The 19,955-nt window shown below is 43.4% G+C and overlaps 1 protein-coding gene across 1 annotated transcript in view; it reads left to right on the top strand.

Moving 5' to 3' along the window:
* MYBBP1A (MYB binding protein 1a) overlaps positions 1–19,955 on the top strand; it is an 88,458-nt gene that overhangs the window by 13,139 nt on the left and 55,364 nt on the right. The window contains 14 exon segments of the mRNA XM_032216198.1: positions 1,066–1,256; positions 3,564–3,731; positions 6,066–6,183; positions 8,643–8,895; positions 8,898–8,925; positions 9,626–9,739; positions 11,419–11,544; positions 12,803–12,984; positions 12,987–13,008; positions 15,410–15,518; positions 16,023–16,091; positions 16,093–16,120; positions 19,110–19,199; positions 19,202–19,263. Of these exon segments, the coding sequence (XP_032072089.1) occupies positions 1,066–1,256; positions 3,564–3,731; positions 6,066–6,183; positions 8,643–8,895; positions 8,898–8,925; positions 9,626–9,739; positions 11,419–11,544; positions 12,803–12,984; positions 12,987–13,008; positions 15,410–15,518; positions 16,023–16,091; positions 16,093–16,120; positions 19,110–19,199; positions 19,202–19,263 (1,560 nt within the window).

Raw genomic sequence — 19,955 nt, 5'->3', positions numbered from 1 at the left:
TTTTCTTCTAATTTTTCTCCCCAAAAACTAAGGTGCGTCTTATACTCCCGTGCATCTTATACTCCACAAAATACAGTATTTGCGATTTAAACTGAGGGTATTTGAAAGGCTATCTTCCCTCTTACAAGTCTGCCTGCCTTTTATGATCCTTGGCAAAAAGCTCTTTGGACTTGCCATTGGTACCTTTGAAAACCCTGCTGGATCAGCCCAACACCCATCTTAGTTAAACATTTTGTTTCATATACTGTATTGGCCAGCTTGATACTAATGGGATGCTAATACCGGTAGATAAGAATAACAGAGTTGGAAGGGACCTTGGAGGTCTTCCAGTTCAACCCCCTGCTTAGGGAGGAAACCCTACACCACTTCAGACAAATCTTTGTTCAATCTCTTCTTAAAAACTCCAGTGATGGAGCAATAGCAATAGCAATAGCAGTAGACTTATATACCGCTTCATAGGGCTTTCAGCCCTCTCTAAGCGGTTTACAGAGGGTCAGCATATTGCCCCCAACAATCTGGGTCCTCATTTTACCCACCTCGGAAGGATGGAAGGATGAGTCAACCCTGAGCCGGTGAGATTTGAACCGCTGAACTGCTGATCTAGCAGTAGCCTGCAGTGCTGCATTTAACCACTGCGCCACCTTGGCTCTTAGCACCCACAACCTCTGGAGGCAAGATGTTCCACTGATTAATTGCTCTCACTGTCAGGAAATTTCTCTTAAGTTCTAGGTTGGTTCTCTCCTTGATTACTTTTCATCCATTATTTCTTGTCCTGCTTTCTGGTGCTCTGGAGAATAGGTTGACACCTCCCCACCCCTTGTTGTGGCAGCTCCTCAATTGGAAGACTGCTATCATATCTCCTCTACTCCTTCTTTTCATTAGAGCTGAAGACCTACCCCTGTCTCATCAGTGACTGCTGACTAGTGAAGTAGCTGATTTCTACTGCGTAACATCAAACATTAAAGTGAAATATAACCGTATATAGATAAAAGTCTGCTGATATGTATTGTTTATATCATATTGTTATTGTTCATACTTTTCCCCTGGGGCATTTGTTGTTTCCAGATCCCAGAGGCTGTATTTGAAAAGGTGCTGTACAATATCTTGGAGGATGAGCTTACTGCAGCTTTCAGCACTCCTGGTCAGTTGTACCTCCTGTTGGTGGGCATCCAGAAATTCCCCAAAGTTCTCGGACCAGAAAAACTGAAGGCTCTCTTGGGCACAACTGCTGTTGTGACAGCACAAAACATCCCAAGGTCAGTAAAACTAATGAAGCATCTAGGGAAAACCTCTATTTCACCCCACTTATATGGCAGATTCCTATTGAAAATAACTGTTTAACTAGAAATGGAAAAGGCCAGTGATGGCAAACCTTTTTTGGCTCGAGTGCCATAAGTGGGGGGACCGCAGGGGGGTGGGGCGCGGGCATGCCGCACCCATAATGCAATGTGTGACCCCCCCCCATTGCGCATGCACGCATGACAGGCGCTCCCCCCCCATTTTTTGCATGTTTTTTTTCCGCCCTCCCCAGGCTCCAGAGGCTTTATAGGAGCCTAGGTAGGGTGAAAACAGCCTCCCCTGCCCTCCCCCCTGGAGGCCCTTCGAAGGCTTCAGGAGCTTCCCTGAAGCCTCCGCATCGCAAAAAAAAAGTCCCAAAGGGTAAACCGGAAGTTCGGGAACGGACTTCCGGTTTGCTTGTAGGGGCAGTTTAAGCCATCCAGAGCCTTCAGGGGCCGTTATAGGAGCCTTCCGGAGGCTTTCCTGAAGGCTCTGAAGGACGAAAAACGACCTTACGAGCAAACTGGAAGTCACTTCTGGTTTGCTTGTAGGGCCGTTTTTCGTCCTCCGGAGGCTTTCCTTAAGGCTCCAGAGGACTAAAAATGACTGGACTAAAAACTGGTCACTTTTATGACCAATTGCAGAATATTATAGCCATATGCTTATGATTTACAATCATCCCACCTGATTTTTGACAAGCAAAATCAATGGGGAAAGCCAGATTGGCTTAACAACCATGTGATTCACTTGATTGTGTGATTCACTTAATAAATGTTGTAAAAATATCCACATATATTGGGTCGTCATGTGATTTGCTTAATGGCCATATCTCTTATTACTGTAATGCGCTCTACATGGGGCTGCCCCTGAAGAGTGTTCGGCGACTACAGTTGGTCCAGAATGCAGTCGCGCAAGCGATATCGGGTGTACCTAGATACACCCATGTTACACCCATCCTCCGCGAGCTGCACTGGCTCCCCATTGGTCTCTGATCGCGCTTTAAGGTGCTAGTCGTTACTTTTACAGCCCTACATGGCTTAGGATCTGGCTATCTGAGAGACTGCCTCCTGCCACATACCTCCCAACGACCAATAAGATCTCACAGGTTGGGCCTCCTCCGGGTGCCATCGGCTGGACAATGCCGGCTGGTGGCCCCTCGGGGGAGGGCCTTCTCTGTAGCTGCTCCGGCCCTGTGGAACGATCTTCCCGTTGAGATCCGGACCCTTTCCACTCTCTCGGCCTTCCGAAAAGCCACTAAAACCTGGCTGTTCCGCCAGGCCTGGGGCTGTTGAACAATGTCCAGCCCCATCTAGACAGAATGGATGGTATGTTATTTTTAGAAACTGTATCTTCTATTCCTGATTTTTAACTTTTTTATCTTGTCTCTGTAAGCCGCCTAGAGTCCTACGGGATTGGGCGGCATACAAATTTATTAAATTTCAAATTTCTTAGCGATCAAAATTCCAGTCCCAATTGTAGTTGTCAAGGCAAAGACTACCTTTACTGTACTTCTGTTTCCAGGGAAAGGGCGATAAGGGAGAGGCAGAACGTATATTTTATGTTTAAATTATCCCAAGTAAGAGGAAGAAACATCCCTGTGTTTAGGAAGAATTTCTGCAAGTCTCTGACTGGGCTCTGACTCTGCACATCGTAGCAAGTTATAGATTCTTTAACTACTTAAATAATCTACATTTGATTGGGTTCACACACTTTGTCTCGGCTCTGTGTGTAAACCAGTTACCTGAATCAAGAGTTTTGTTCAGCAGATGCCTGCTTTCTAAATCTTCCTTGTTCTTTTGTCGGATTTTACCCCCACCCTTCTTCCCAGCAATAATGAAGACAGTGTAAGAGATGTCCAGGCTAAACCTGAAGGTGAGGTCAAATGCGTCATCAGTCATGAGTCCCTTCGTGCCCACAAGAGATCTAAGTCCAGCCCATCTTGAATTCCTTCTTTTCTTAATTCCTGCTAATTTCCCTTGGCTGTTAGTAGTTTAGATTCATGTCAGGCACCAGGGAAATTAGGAGATCCAGGCAGGTCAAATGAGGATAAAGATTTATTGCAAGCTTAAGCTCTCTTACAAGAATCTGACCAACTGACAGTCAAGGGAAATGAGCGGGAGATAAGAAAGACATTTAAGGTGGGCTGGACTGAGATCTCTTGTGGGCACACAAAGAGACTCATGAATGATGATGTGTTTGAACTCTCGGCCTGGTCATCTTCTGCAGATAAATCTCCTTGGAACAGTGACAACAACAAAAGAGAATAATGTTGTTTTTCTCATTAGAATTGTGGAAGTTTTGAAAATGGCAGCCAAATCAGAGAGGAAGGACAAAATTCTTCCTGCTGTAGGATTGGACCTGATGAAAGTGGCATTGAGAGAAGGAACTTTTGAACTGTTCTGGAAAGAAGCTGTAGAAAACGGGCTGCTTAAAGAAAATGTCGGACCCTGCAGGTATGTTGAAAGAATTTGAAATTATCTTTTAGCCCTGAAATTATCTCTGCCCATTTGGCTATTTCTCCTGGAGAATGCTAAGACTGAGTAATATAACAAATGGATGTAATGTCAGAGTTTGTTGCAGCACACACAATCAGACAATTCAACAATTAACTTTTCTTCATACATAATGTAACACATGAAGTAACTATACAATACCAAAAGCAGGTTTTCCAACGTGATAGAAAATACAAGCAAACACAAGCAAAGAAGAGAACAGTTTTAGTTTCAGTTCAGAGCAGCAACTAGTTTTGAGCTCAGCACAGACTCAGAGTTTTAGTACAGAAGTTAAGCTATGCCACGCCCAGGCTCCTAGCTGTCTTCAGAAAATTCTGTTTCAGTTTCCAAACAGCCGTCATTGGCTGACCTGTTGCCAAGTCTATCCAGACAATTCCCATTGGCTGACCTGTTGCCATGTCTATTCCAGTCTATGAATATTCATTCTCTGACATGTAATACAGGTAAGTCCTCAACTTACATCCACAACTGAGCTCCAAATTTCTGTTCCTAAGTGAGAAAGTTGTTTTGCCCCATTTTACGACCTTTCTTGCCACAGTTGTTAAGTAAATCACTGCAGTTGTTAAATTAGTAACAAAATTGTTAGGTGAATCTGGCTTCTCCATTGAATTTGCTTGTCAGAAGATTATAAAAGGTGATCACATGACTCCAGGACATTTGCAACTGTCATAAATATGAGCCAGTTGTCAAGTGTCTGAGTTTTGAACATGTGACCATGAAGATGCTGAAATGGTCATAAGTGTGAAAAAGAGTTATAGATAAAATACAAAATTAGACTTAGTCTTTTTTTCAATTCTGCAACTATTTATTACAGGTCGTCCTTGAGTTAAGGCCTAATGGAGCCTGCCCTTTCCTGTTGTAAGTTGTAATGGTCGTAAAGTGGCTGGGTCTAATTGAACAGAAGTTTTAAAAATCTTTAGTCACTAAGTGAATAAGTGAGCTTATTGTTCATTATGGCACGGTTTTGTCAAGCACTGAAAGTGCCAGATTTTGGCAAAACATGAGAAAACTTAGTCACATGACTGTGGGATGATGCAAACAATTGTAAATGCAGTCATGTTGGCCAGGACGTGATGGGAGGCCATGTGACTGGGCGTGAGGGAGATCTGACCATTAGAACTTCAGATCTTGGCCATTAGTTCCCTTTTTCAGATAGATCATAACTTTGAATGATTGCTACGTGACCAGTCATAGGTTGAGGATTACCTGTACATATGTTACAGCATCAGACATATTAAAATTAATGTATTAACAGTTCCATGCCTTCATTCACATGCTCATACCCCTATTTTAACAGTAACATTTATTTATGTAATCAGTGAATGGATATTGATTCAATTACAATAGGGTTTTATAAAATACTAGCCGATAAACCTGGCGTTGCCCAGGTATATAGGGGGCAACTATCCTGGACCAAATGTAATTTCTAATGTTCGTAATGTCCCCTTATCAGAGGGAGCCCCCTTGTGGAGTACTGTGAAGCTGTTACCATGGCAACTCCACTGTGCTGCTCAGTAGTAGCCATTTTACGGTGGTACAGTAGAAGCTATTTTAAGGCACAACAGGCTGTTCTGTTGTATCTTAACAGAACACTCCCCCCTGAGGGATTTTAGGGGTGTCTTACTCCCTCAGTATTTTTCTCCAGAGAGTAAGTCATCTGTGTACCACATTTGGTTGAAATTGCTTGAGGCGTTCCAGAGTTATGCTGGAACACACACAGAGAGACACCCCCTCCCCTGTGTATAGATAGATAGATAGATAGATAGATAGATAGATAGATGAATAAAGAAAAACAAAGTAACTAATAATGTTACTATAATTCATGTCAAGAGAACATCGGAAACAATTACAAATCATCAAATATGTAACAGAAAACAATTACAAATTATATCAAATATATAACAGAGAATAGGATGATAAACCACCCTGCTATAGGGCCTGCTTAAAAATAAAAATGAGATCTGGATTGATGAGTGTATAACAATATTGGGGGCTATGTGAAACATCAAGGAAATGTTTCAGAGAGCAGGAACAGAATCTAACATAGTTTTGAAATTACCATCCTTAGATATTTAGTTGGGAATAAACCTCCTTGAATTTGCTGAATACTTTTAAAAATACACATACATTTTCTCGTGCAGCTTCAGTGGTTTTCTCGAGTATGTTCAGTCTGACTTGATCCAGAACCAGTGCAGAATGCCTTATTTACTTGTCCCGCATTTCTGTTGCCGAGATTTGACTTCCTTTTGACCCAAATGTCTGTTCTTCCTTCAGCTACATGTGTTTTCGATTGCTGGGCAGTGTCCTCCCACTTCTTTCTCACAGCCAACTAAGGATGGTTCTTCAAGGTGAAACCATGCGTCAGTATGGATTCCACGTTGTCACAAGTAAGGTAAAGTTGCTGTTGTGAGAGCTCAGTGAGATTTGAATGGACACTCAACCATATGAAGAATGGCTGCAGGTTTTGGGTTTGGCTAGTCCAGGGGTCGGCAACCCACAGCTCTGGAGCCGCATGTGGCTCTTTCATCCCTCTGGTGTGGCTCCCTGTCACCGTTCGGCAGAGGAAAAAGGATGCTGCGCTAGGAGCAGACTCTATGGTGAGGGAACCGGACTTCCGGTTGGCAGAGGAAAAAGGATGCTGCGCTAGGAGGAGACTCTATGGTGGGGGAACCGGACTTCCAGTTGGCTCCAGAATTGAACGGGGGGCTTCTGGTTAGGACCTTTGTGCCTTTTTGAATGTTTAAGATTGCCGATCCCTGGGCTAGTCTAAAGAAAAGAAGAATTAAGGATGACATGATAGCAGTATTTCCATTTGAGGAGCTGCTACAAAGAAGAGGGGATCAAATTATTATCCAAAGCACCGTAGGACAGATAATGGTTGGGAACAATGGTTGGGAACTAGTCAAAGAGAGAAGCAATCTGGAATTAAGGAAAAACTTCCAGTGAGGACAATTAACAGCTTCGAAAATCGTGAGTGCTCCATTGCTGGAGGTTTTTAAGAAGAGACTGGACAGTCACTTGAAATGGTATATGTTCTCTTGCTGGAGCAGAGGGCTAGAAGGCCTCCAAGGTCCCTTCCACTTCTATTCCATTCTAATTCTATTCTAATTTAGGTAGGTAGAATATCACAGGTTTAATCCTCAGATTTTGATGGACAACTGACCAGTCCCTATTGTTTGCCCCCCAGCCCCCCCGACACTTGCGATCAATGGCAAAAAAACAACTAGATATAAATCTGCTCCTAAGTTGCAACTACTTCCAGTCCCTGGCTGCAAAAATTACTGGCTTGGAACTGTGGATTCTCTTCTATAATTGGCTGGTCTTTAGGAAACGGAAAGTATATTTTCATGAAGGAGCTAACTGAATTCCTTAACTGAAAAACAACCTGTTCCCATTGTTATTTAGAAAACCATTCTAAATAGCAGAGAGATTGACGTGGGAACTGTTATTTCATTTTGTGAAAACTGGCCTTTGGTTTAATGGGCATCAGTTTGAATGATAACAAGCTTCCTTTTATACTGAGCCAGGGCACTGGTCTCATTGGCGTTTGTCTGCGAACAGCTGCTCTTGTGGCTTTCATTAAATGTGCCCCCCTTTGGCCTACCTGAGGATTGAACATAGCGCCTTGCCAAGAGCTATGCATCTCGCCTAAGTAGGCCATTTTAGCTCAGTTATTTTACCAGCCAACTTTGTTGGAATCTGATTTCCATAATTGTCAGCTAGCATGGTCAGAGATTATAAGAATTATAGTCTAAAACAGGGCTGTCAAACTCACAGCCCGTGGGCCGGATGCTTCACAGGCCGGCTATGTCCCAGTTTAGCGAAGAGGAAAAAGTTGCGATACATCACATGATGCTGCTGTGACGCACAAGTTTGACACCCCTGGTCTAAAATATTTAGGGACCAGATGATATAGAGCAGGGGTGTCAAACTCAAGGCCCAGGGGCTGGATCCAGCCCACGGGGTACTTAGATCCGACCTGCAGGGCTGCCCTGGAAACAGCGAAGGATTGGCCCACAGTGCTTCTACCAGTGAAAACAGGCTCCCCAGCTCTATTTTCACTAGCAGAGGGTTGCAGGAGGCAGTGGCAGCCGAAAACGGAGCTCAGGAGCCTGTTTTCGCTGGCAGAGCGCTTGGGCCCCACAGGCGCCCCCGACAGGAATGACATTGAGCTGGCCACACCCACCCTGGCCCCCTGAGGTCAAACACAACCCTGATGCAGCCCTCAGTGAAATTGAGTTTGACATCTCTGATATAGAGGGCATATTTCTTGCCTCTAGAAGTTGTGAATGCCCCAATGCTGGAAGTCTTTAAGAAGATATTGGATAGCCATTTGTCTGGAACGGTATAGGGTTTCCTGCCTAGGCAGGGGGTTGGACTAGAAGACCTCCAAGGTCCCTTCCAACTCTGCTATTGTATTGTATTGTAGTGTATTGTATTGTATTGTATGTACTTGTTTTGACAATGGTTCTCTGGTGGTTAACCCTCCCATCTTCCTTTTAGAAAAGCTGTTAGGATACATTTTCCCTTAGCATTCAGGTCCACTTGAGTGAAGTCCCCTTTTAATTGTTCAATTATCCAGTTTATTCATGTGTGTGTCTGTGTGTGCCTGTGTACACGTGTGGTGTGTGTGTGTGTGTGTGTGTATGAGTGTGTGTTTCAATGATGTGGGATTACTTTGTCACTGTTTGTTTTTGTTACAACATTGCCCAGTGCGTAACCCTGTTTGAATTGGGCAGCCTTATAAATGCATGAAAGTGAATGAATGAATGAATGTTCATATCGGAAGATGCAACAATCTTTAGTCATTAATTGCCCTCTTTGTGGTTCTCGCCCATCTGTGTATTTCAGCTGCCTGACAGGTTTAAATTTGCCCCAGAGATGGACACCTACGTTGACTCGTTTCTAGAGGGATGCAGCAGCCCTGAGAACCAGCTGGCAGTGATGGTTGCCTTCTCCACTCTCACCAACCAAGGTTACCCAGTTGTGCCCACGTTCTGGAAAGTGGTGAGGCATCTTCTTCCCACTGCTCTGCTAAAGTACATTGACTGGCTGAAGAACATGTTTCTCAATCCAGACCTGGACTGCTGTGTGGATTTTGCTACCAGAGACAGAACGAGAAGAGAACGAGCAGGTGAAGCCCCTCTTTCCTTTTGGGGTGGTTGGAGAATATTCATTGCAGGATAGGGAGCATTTGGGAGGCTTGGCTGAAGGCTGTAGCTTCATCTGTCACATTGTGCCCCAGTTTCAATACAGTTGCCTGAATTTTATCCCTCTTAGCATTTGATATTCCATGATAAGGTAGTAAAACCTCAATTTACAGACTTCCAGTAGTAGACTGGATATAATGAGCTATATTTCTCTCCAAGTATCCTCCAAACTAATGGACAAATCAGTTGCACTGGAAATAACCTAAGTGAGCAGTTAAATGCACATTAATCTAACTTTAATTTTACAATTGGATACTTGCATCAGTTGTGTAAGGCTACTATTATGCAAATTAGGTAAATTGATGAAAATATTGTAAATCACTCTGATGAACATCTGAAAGTAGCAGATGCCCCTTTCCCCAAATGGTTCATTAAAACCAAGTCGTATCACACTGGCCCATTATTAATAGCCACTCTTCATATAACTAAAGGAGATAATAGATATTAGCTTCATTGCTGTCCTGCAGACTTTATTGTCCTTTGTATGGTAATCAAATTATTTTAATGTGTTAAAATTGCCTAGAGAGGTGCTGGAGGACAGGCAGTAGATTAGGATTTTAAAGAAACACATAATAACATGAAGAGCTGTTAATGGCATTGTGGTGCTCTCTTTCGGTCAATCAGCATAACTGACCACAGCATCACACGGCTAAGGAAATGGATCATCGGCCGCCTCATTGGAATTGCTGAACACCCACAGGTCAACAAGGAGGATGAGCTTGTCATGGACATTTGCAGGTAAAGGAAATGACATGATGGCTAGGGACATTTAGAGGAGGGGAAGTCAGAAAGTCAAAATGGTAACTCCTTAGACCTAGGTGATGGCGAACCTATGGCACGCGTGCCAGAAGTGGCATGCAGAGCCCTCTCTGAGGGCACACACACCATCGCCACTTGCTCTTCTGATTTCTGGTGCGTAGCTGATCTTCATGGGTGCTGGCGGTGCCTGAAATTGCCGGAAAATCGGCCAAAAAATCAGGCCTGTTTTCAGGCATTTGGGGGGGCCTTTTTCTGGGTCTTTTTCCCGGCTGCTTTTGGGGACAAAATGCCCCCCCAAAACTGGCCTGGAAAATGGCTGAAAAACAGGCCATTTTCAGGCTGTTTTGGGGCCTTTTTCAAGCCATTTTCTGGGCCTTTTCTGGCCATTTCAGGCCCAGAGAACGGTCTGAAAACAGGTATCCACATGCCGGCAAGCTGGTCTTCGGTGTTTCCAATTCTCTGGAGTGTGCAAAGACCAGCTGGCCAGCTGTTCTGGTTTGGGAACTCAGTGTCGAAAAGGTTCGCCATCACTGCCTTAGACACAACATCTCACACAATAGGCCTAGTTAAGACTCTTAGAACACTGTTTTTGAAGAAAAAGAGAAACAGTTTTAATCAAAATTTAATTTCTCTACTTGGAAGCCTTTTTAGGTTTTAGGCACCTTAAGTGGGCAGTAATATGTGTTTTCTAAAAATGGCCAACATTTTTCAAGTTTTGTAAATCATATACAGTAATGTTTAAATGATTTCATCCCCAGGACCTTGAAAAAGTTATTGTACAAATGCTGAAAACTGACAAGGTTTTTTTTCACTCAATCTCCTGAGTGTTTGATCATTTTTATCTTACATCATTTAATTTTAGGGAATGCTGGACACCTTTTGGGAACATCACGGGTGCTTTTTATGGAGCTATGACCATTGCTTTGTCAGCCTCTATTACAAACTGTCTCATGTGCAGGATGGATATTTCGGTTCCGGTTTTAAGTTATAACAAATGAGGATATGAAACTACTGTGTTTCCTCGAAATAAGACAGGGTCTTATTTTCTTTTGACCCCCAAAATAAGTGCTTGTCCTTATTTTCAGAGAGGTCTTATTATTGTTGAGGTATAGGAAGCAGCGAGCATGATCACCTCATGGCTGCTGCGGCAATGAGGCGCAAGGCGCTTCGCCCACTCTCTTTCTAGAGCTAGGTTTGTGGGAGCGGCCGTTGGAAAGAGCGTGTGGAATGTCTGGGGCATGTTACCCCTACCTCCCCCCACCTTGTGGAAGGCTTATTTTCGTGGGAGGGATTATTTAGCGCATGCACTCAAAAGCCCGATTGGGCTTATTATCCGGAGAGGCCTTATTTTTGGGGAAACAGGGTTGTTTTCAAACAAAACCCATTATTTTTGTGTCCCTGTCAAGTTTCTAGATATTCCGACAAGGTTTTTTGGATTGGATTATGCTCTAAGGATGTCTGTTTGGTTTAGATTTAACTTGTGTGGTTTACAAACCATGAAATGTGGCTGAGGGCTGAGTAAATACTGCTTGTTTATTTATTCACAACCAACCATGGTTAAACAATGCATGACATATCACATGGTAGGAATGGTTTCTGTTTAATGTGATTAAGACTTAGCTTCTATCCATGTATTGAGAAGACTCTCACTCTTTCAGATTCTGCTTCTTTCATGCTTTTTTTGAGACCAAGAAACGATTCCCAAAGATAACAGAAACAAAAAGTTCTCCTTCAGTTCCTCTGAATGAACAGTCTCGAACAGTAGCTGCAGATTCGTTTTTCAGGTATCAAACGTGGCTTCTTTCTTTCTTGGCTCATTGGGATGACTAGTATGGAATAGTAATAATAGGAGAGTCAGTTGGTGTAGTGGTTAAGATGCTGGCCTAGAACTAGGGGACCTGAGTTCTATTCCTGTCTTAGGCATGAAAATCAGCTAGATGACTTCAGGCCAGTCACTATCTCTGAACCCAACCCATCTCATAGGATTGTTGTGGGGAAGATAGGAGAAAGAAATGTTTACCACCTTGAGTTCACCACCTTGAGTCACTTTTAAAGTAATAAGAGTAATAAGAAATATAATTATCTATCTTCTATCTATCTATCTATATATAAATGTGTGTGTGTTCCAGCATAACTCTGGAAAGCCTTGAGCAATTTCAACCAAACTTTATACGCAGATGACTTACTCACTGGAAACAAATGCTATGGGGGGTAAGATACCTCTAACACTCCTCGGGGTATTTGTTCTGTTAAGATACAGCCTGTTGTGCCTTAAAATGTCTTCTACTGTACAGCACAGTGGAGTGGCCATGGTAACAGCTTCACAGTACTCCACAAGAGGGCTCCCTCTGATAAGGGGGAAAATCCAACATTAGAAATTACATTTGGTGCAGACAATTTCTCCCTATAAATAAATATCTGGGCAATGGCAGGTTGTCAATTAGTAATTGATCAATTTAAAAATAGCCCGTATTAAAGGGTTGTGTTAAGACTGGAAAGGGGTTTAAAATCCCCACTAAGCCATGAAGTGACTTTGGGTCAATCACTCCCTGGCTGATTTACTTCACAAAGTTATTATGGAGAGGAATCACACATAATGTTTAAACTCGGGGAGGCAAAGCGAGACATGGATGCTAGGAAAAAAAAATTCAACTTGCTTTGAATTTAATTTTCAGTAACACAGCATGGGGTTTTAGAATCACTGTGGCAAAATTGATGTCCCTGAAAGAGGATATGTGCCAGTCTTAGGTATATAAAATGCAAAAAATGCTGTTTTAAAATTATAAATTGCTGCTCATCCAGCAATGATTGTAGTGGCCCATGGAAATATAGAAATGGAAGGTGGGAAGATGATAGAATTCTCTATTGAAGAAACTGGCTCTCTATTATTCCTGAACCAGGAATATTTAAATAAGAAGAAAGAAGAAATCACATGGCAGGATTTGAACATTTTGAAGTGCTTCTTAACATCAGCTTGAAATCAAGTCTTCAGTCTGTTGTATGGCAGAGCGATTTCTGGATTTCTTTTTTCTCTCTCTGCAGTTTGCTTCAGCATTTGAACACAATGCCTGCCCTGGGAGAATCAGCCGAAGCAGAAGAAATGAGGAAGAAGCACCTCCATGGTTTGACAGTCAGTGGAGACCCCTGGATCCACTGTGTGGTGCAATACGCCCACCTCCTCCTCTCTCACCAGGAACAGGTGAAGATGGTGGTTCCATTTAATGATGAGAACGAGAGGCTTGGGACAAGTAAGTTTCCCTGCACGGCAGGGATCCCCAATTTATTTGAGATGTTGCAAGGATGTTGTGGGCTGTCTCAGACAAATGACTGCCTTGGCTACAATACAGAGCATCAGATTGCTAGCTATGTATCTTTTCTATACTCTGCTTCAATAATAAACTACCTTCCCTGATAGAGCCATGTATTTTTCTTGCTATTCTTGGCAGGTGGTAGAACTTCAGATGAAATTCTGAACTCCAGTCTTCCATCATCCTTACTTTCTAATAAAAATTATAGGACATGTATAGGACCTAGAGCCGTGATGGCGAACCAATGGCATGCGTGCCACAAGTGGCAAGCAGAGGCATCTCTCTGGGCAAGCGAGATGGCACCCGTTGCTCTTCCAGGTTCCAGTGCGCCAGCCAGCTGGTCTTCACCACGCACGTGCCAGGAAGATGACCATCCAGTTTCTAGTACTCACATATGCAAACAAAGATCATGTGGCCAGTGAGCATACGTGCACTAGAAACCGGAATATCATGTTCCCAGCGTGCGCATGCTTGCTGGCCAGCTGGTCTTCACTAATGCATGCCAGAAACCAGAAGACCAGGTGGCTGGTATATCATCCGGAATATCATCTTCCCGGCATGTGCATGCGCACCAGGTGGCTGCTCTTCCAGTATCCAGCACGTGTGCGTGCACTTCCGTTTTGGCACTCGGTGCTGAAAAGGTTCGCCAGCACTGACCTAGAGGTATTTTGGAGGCTGGTGCTTTATGTGAGTTTTTTTTTAACATCTCTTTTTATATATCTCTTTTAAAGAAATTTAAGGTCTAGTATTTTTCTCTCTCAAAGGTGGTAATAAGTCAGGAGGACAGGAGGACTGGGGGCATCAAAAAAGATATTTGTAGCCCAGTGGTGGGTTCCAGATCCCGGTTGCAACGGGGCCCGGTGCCCACCACATGAAGGCTCACACCCGCAGCGCAGTACGCTCTTGCATCCTTACCTCCTGCAACGCTCTAGCTGCTTGGCGGAACGTCGCGCAAGTGGCGTATGCTCCGTGTGCATGTGCGGAAGCACCAAAGAGCTCAAATACAGGTAGGGTGGGCCCTCTGGAGCACCGTACCGGAATGGTACACAGTGCTTCTGGCAGGCACTGGTACGCCCATACCAGGGCGTACCGCCTGCAACCCACCACTGCTGTAGCCTTATTATCCTCCCAATTTAATATCATAGATACATGATATAAGGTCTGATGACAGGTCAATAGCAATAGGAATAAGCTATCCATTGCAAGAAGCAACTGGATCATTGAATTAGTTGGATGCTATCACTTGGGGTTGGATATACCACTTTAGTGTGCTAAAAGAAAGTGAGAATCACAGGTAGAACAATCTTTCTTATACAAGCAGTTCCTTGAGTAGTCCTTGTTCAGTAACTGTTCAGTTACAATGACGCTGAGTAACGATACTACGACCAGCCCTCAAAGTTCTAGCCATTACAGCAATCCCTGCGGTCATGTGACTGATTTTGGCAGTTGGCACTAGCTGCAATTATGGTTTGCTGCAGCGTCCTACAGTAGCATGATCTCATTTGTGACTTTTGCTGCCAGCTTCCAACAATGGGAAAGTTGGCAGGAGGTCAAAATGGTGATCGTGTGACATCATGCTTAACAATGTTGCGAGGTTCAGTTAAAGGTAATTGAAAGTGCTGGAACTAATATCATAATGTTGCGATTGTTAAGCAAAGATTACCTGTAGGGATAAATGAAGTCCCTGCATGTAAAATAGGCCATTTAGTAGGAAGATGAGCCTGCTCCAACTTCTCTATGACACTGAAACTTTCATATGTTCCCTTTTACTCTTCTAAACTCCCAGCCATTCTTGATTACCCAGAATGGTGTTGGTGGGTGGGACAGAAGGTTAACCCTTGAGCCTTGGTGGCATGGTGGTTAGAGTGCAGTACTGCAGGGCTATTTCTGCTGACTGCCGGCTGCCTGCAATTTGGCAGTTCAAATCTCACCAGGCTCCAGATTGACTCAGCCTTCCATCCTTCTAGGTGGGTAAAAATGAGGACCCAGATTGCTGGGGCAATAGGCTGACTCTGTAAACCGCTTAGAGAGGGCTGTAAAGCACTGTGAAGTACATAAGTCTAAGTGCTATTGCTAACCCTTTGCTTGCCATCAGTATTCCCATTTGCCGGTGCCGTATTCCACAGCCAGCTCAGACATTTAGGCCAAAGAGGCAATCCCTTGCCATCCTCCTAATGAAAAGAGAAGAAATGCCTGGGCCTTTATGCTGATACCATTTAATTCCTTATCTTTGCATATTACCTTATTGCAAAAGTTCGAGATTGTGTGACAGCCCGTGGCGCAGAATTGAAATCGAATTACATAACTGTTGGGTTTCAAACATGATGTCTCCTTATAACAGGATGTTGCAGACCGTGGAAGCCCTGAAACAAAGAGATAAAAAAAGCCACAGTATGAAGACCTCTGCCTTCCAACATCTGCTGCTGTTGGTCGGTATTCACCTATTCAAGGTAACGTCAAGTATGCCAAAAGGTTTTTGGACCTAGCTCTGAATTCATGCAAATTCCTGACTCCTAGTTATAATACACCTGGGGTGGAGAATAATTCGTTGATTAGGAATTGTAGGATTCATTTTCTCCCTGGTTTCTGTGACAATTCTATAACCTCAGGTGGTGACAAAGAGGTTGAGTTGATAAGTTCTCATTCATTTCTGGCCGACTTTGAGGTTCATCTTTTTTACAGGCAGTCTTGACTTACAATCTCTTGTTTAGTGACTGTTTGAAGTTGCAACTATTCAGTCTAAGTGTGAAAATTGGTCTTAAGCCACTTTTTTCAGTACCATTGTTAGCTGTGGCCCACCTGTATGTATTCCAGTCTTAACTTATTTTATATACGGAGGGAGTACATGACCCTTACTCTTTTGGCAAATAAAACAAGATTAAAAAATGCAGTTGTGGTAATACTGATAAGTTTGCTTTCTTCTTTCCTCTTGGGTCCTGCAATCCACACAACAGTCTCCAGCAGAGTGTGTGAACCTTCTGAACGATCTCCAGAATTGTATCAAGAGAGCCTTTGGTGAGAAGCCCCAAGAAGAAAAAGGCAGCTACAACTGGTGAGTTTCCATCCCAGGTTGGTTATCATCGTCTTCTTAACATACCCTTCAGTTGCATTGGGTTGATGGCTTCTAAAATTTCCAGGCAGTGTGATGGTTGCTGATTTGGACATCTGCAAGAGCCTTTCCCGAATTATCTGGAGGACATAATGTCAGAGTATGTTTATAGACTGGAATAGACATGGCAATAGGTCAGCCAATGGGGACTGTTGAAATAGACATGGTAACAGGCCAGCCAATGGGCATTGTTTGGAAATACTGAAACATAGTATTTGTTTGCATGGGGCCATAAGAGACGTTTGGAGTCTGGGCGTGGGCTTAGATTTGCTAAATTGTATATAAACGTTGGTTTGGCCTCTGTAACTTTACCTCAGCTTCTGTACAATGTAGGCCTCTGTATCTCTCTACCCTGTAATGACTTGTTTCTATGAATATTGCTTCTGTGAGACAGCGGAAGAAGCAGGAGAGAAGAACAGAGGCAAGAAAGAGAGAGAGCAGAGAAGGAAGGTGCGAGAGGGAAAAGTCAGATACAAACTAGAAGTAAAAGAAACAATCTCAACTAAAGATGGATCAAGAAATAACAATTATGTCGATAAACTTGAATGGACTGAACGCACTAAAAAAAATGAGCACAGATGTTTAATATTCCTAAGAAATTGAAAGTAGACCAGATATGGGTTAATTGGTATAGATGGATGGAGCAAAGAAATAAAAAGCAATGAAAGAATAGAACAACTCTCAAAAATAATAATTATGAGTAAAACAAGGGGGGTCATGATTGGTGAAATCAAATCAGGATGATAGCTGGCATATAGACTGTAGAATGATAGAGAAAAAAGGAAATGTATAAAAAAAATGGACTTGTGGAAATAACACCCTCAAGAAAACATAAACTGGATTTGAAAGAGACACCTATAACAATAGAAAAAGAAGGAAGGAAGAAGGAAGGAAAAGAGGGGAAGAAGGAAGTAGGGAATGGAAGGACGAAGGAAAGGAAAGAAGTGGAGGGTGGAAACGAGAGAGAGAGAGAGAGAAGGAGACATAGTAGGGAGGAAGAAGAAATGTGGAGGAGAGGTGGGGGAAGAAAAAAGAAGTAAGGAGAGGTGGGCGGAAGGGAGAGAAAGAGAAGGAGAGGAGAGAGGAAGAGAGGAAAAAGAGAAGGAGAGAGGGTAGGAAGGAGAAGAAAGAGGGTAGAAGTAGGGGAGAAGTAAGGGAAGAAAGAAGGGGAAGGAGAGGAGGAAGGAAGAAAGTAGAGAAGGAAGGGAGGGAGAAAAGAAAGAGAAAATAAGGTGAGATGTGGAGGACAGGTAGGGGAAGAAGAAAGGTAAGGAGAGGTGGGTGGGAGGGAGAGAAGAGAAGGAGAGAGGGTAGGAAATATTATACCCCTCAGACAGGGTTCGCAACTTGGGAGTCCTCCTGGACCCACAGCTGACCCTTCTATCACCATCTGTCGGCTGTGACCAGGGGGGCATTTGCCCAGGTTCGCCTGGTGCGCCAGTTGCGACCTACCTGAACAGGGAGGCTCTCACAACAGTCACTCATGCCCTTGTGACCTGTAGGCTGGAATACTGCAACGTGCTCTACATGGGGCTGCCCTTGAAGAGCATCCGGCGACTTCAGCTAGTCCAGAATGCGGCCCGCGCGAGTGATTGTGGGTGCTCCTCGGTTCGCCCACATAACACCTATCCTCCGCGAGCTGCGCTGGCTACCTGTTGATCTCCGGGTGCGCTTCAAGGTGCTACTTACCACCCATAAAGCCCTTCATGGTAGTGGATCTGGGTACTTGAGAGACCGCCTCCTGCCAATTACCTCCTCACGACCGATTAGATCACACAGATTAGGCCTCCTCCGAGTTCCATCTGCCAGCCAGTGCCGACTGGCAACTAGGCGGAGGAGAGCCTTTTCAGTAGTAGCTCCCGACCCTTTGGAACGATCTCCCCGTGGAGATTCGTACCCTCACCACCCTCCAGACCATTCCGCACAGCCCTTAAGATCTGGCTATCCCGCCAGGCCTGGGGTTAAAGACTGGGATCCGTCCCACCCGAATGATGAATGAATGTTGCTTCTATTTTAATTATGTATGTCTGTACATGTCATTACGTGTATCCCCCCCCTATAGGTTGTAAGCCGCCCTGAGTCCCCTCAGGGAAAAGGGCGGCCTATAAATAAAAGCAATCTAAATCTAAATCTAGGAAGGAGAAGACAGAGGGTAGGAGTAGGGGAGAAGTAAGGGAAGGAAGAAGGGGAAGGAGAGGAGGAAGGAAGGAAGTAGCGAAGGAAGGGAGGGAGAAAAGAAAAGAAAGATAAAATAAGGTGGTCTCATAGCAGGTGTGAAGGATGGTAAACAATACATTCCAATTATACCTTATATCCTTTTAAATGGAATATAATAATAAGAATGGCAAAGAAAAAGAATAACTATGTGAATGTATACCTATAACTGTATGTAAGAGAATAAATGACAGTAAAAATATAAAGCACAATATAGGTAAATAATACTTGATCATAAGTAGCTAAGTATAATAAATAAAGAAATGTATATAAAAATGGATAATGATAACGAGATTATGAACGCAAGATAGAAATGTATAGAAGGGAAAACACTAACTGCAAAGAAACCGATTCGGAACGGCTGTATGATATACAATGGAACTTATTGTTCCTATGTTGTTTTTAAGTTATGTGGTTATTTTTGTTAATGTGTTTATGTGTTCTGTTGATGTGCTTATGTGTATAAAATAAAAAATCATATTTTTTTAAAAAAGAATATTGCTTCTGTGGTCCTGATATTGTATGCTGAATTTTGCTGTTTGGTATTGTATATAAAGAAGCTTCTTATATAATTGACTCCTGCTGAAGTTCATTTATTTGGGTGTGCTTGCTGGATGTGCTGCTGCAGTCAAAAAACTCTGACACCTAAGATTCAGAAAGTCCAGTCTTATAGACATCAATACTGATGATATGGTTTTCTTTGCTGTGTTTTGCTTAGATGATGAAGAAGAGCCAGCCTGGGTTGAAGTGATTGTGGAAGTTCTACTTTCTCTCCTAGCTCAATCCAGTGGGCTGATTCGACGGGTCTGTAAAACGTGTTTGGGCTCGTCTGCCAACACATGACGAAAGGTGCTCTGCAGCTCATCCTAGATGTAAGTCTTTTGAGAGTTGGTTGATGCTCTGTCTGGATTAATTGCATTAACAGAGGGATACAATCAAGATCAAGTGAGGTACTAATGCCACTTTCTAAAGCGTTAGTGAGACCACACCTAGAATACTGCATCCAGTTTTGGTCACTACACTATAAAAGATGTTGAGACTCTGGGAAAAGTGCAAAGAAGAGCAACTGGGATGATTAGGGGATTGGAGGCTAAAACATATGAAGAACGGTTGCTGGAACTGGGTATGTCTAGTCTTATGAAAAGAAGGACTAGGGGTGACATGATAGCAGGGTTCCGATATCTCAGGGGCTGCCACAAAGAAGAGGGAGTCCAGCTACTCTCCAAAGCACCTGAGGGTAGGACAAGAAGCACTAGGTGGAAAATAATCAAGAAGAAAGCAACTTAGACCTGAGGAGAAATTTCCTGACAGTTAGAACACTTGGAACAACTTGCCTCCAGAAGTTGTGAATGTTCCAACATTGGAAGTTTTTAAGAAGATGTTGGATAACCATTTGTCTGAAGTGGTGTAGGGTTTTCTGCCTAAGCAGGGGGTTGGAATAAAGACCTCCAAGGTCCCTTCCAACTCCTCTATTCTATTCTATTCTATTTTATTCATCAGCTTCCAGGTTGACACAAACCTGTGTTGTAGCAGACCTGCTCTGAGAAGGGCTGCTTTGTTTCTT

This window comes from Thamnophis elegans, chromosome 4 (assembly GCF_009769535.1).
Source record: "Thamnophis elegans isolate rThaEle1 chromosome 4, rThaEle1.pri, whole genome shotgun sequence".
In the NCBI taxonomy this organism is placed as follows: domain Eukaryota; kingdom Metazoa; phylum Chordata; class Lepidosauria; order Squamata; family Colubridae; genus Thamnophis; species Thamnophis elegans.
The sequence above is the reverse complement of the archived record's forward strand: the minus strand, read 5'-3'. Positions and strand labels throughout refer to the sequence as shown.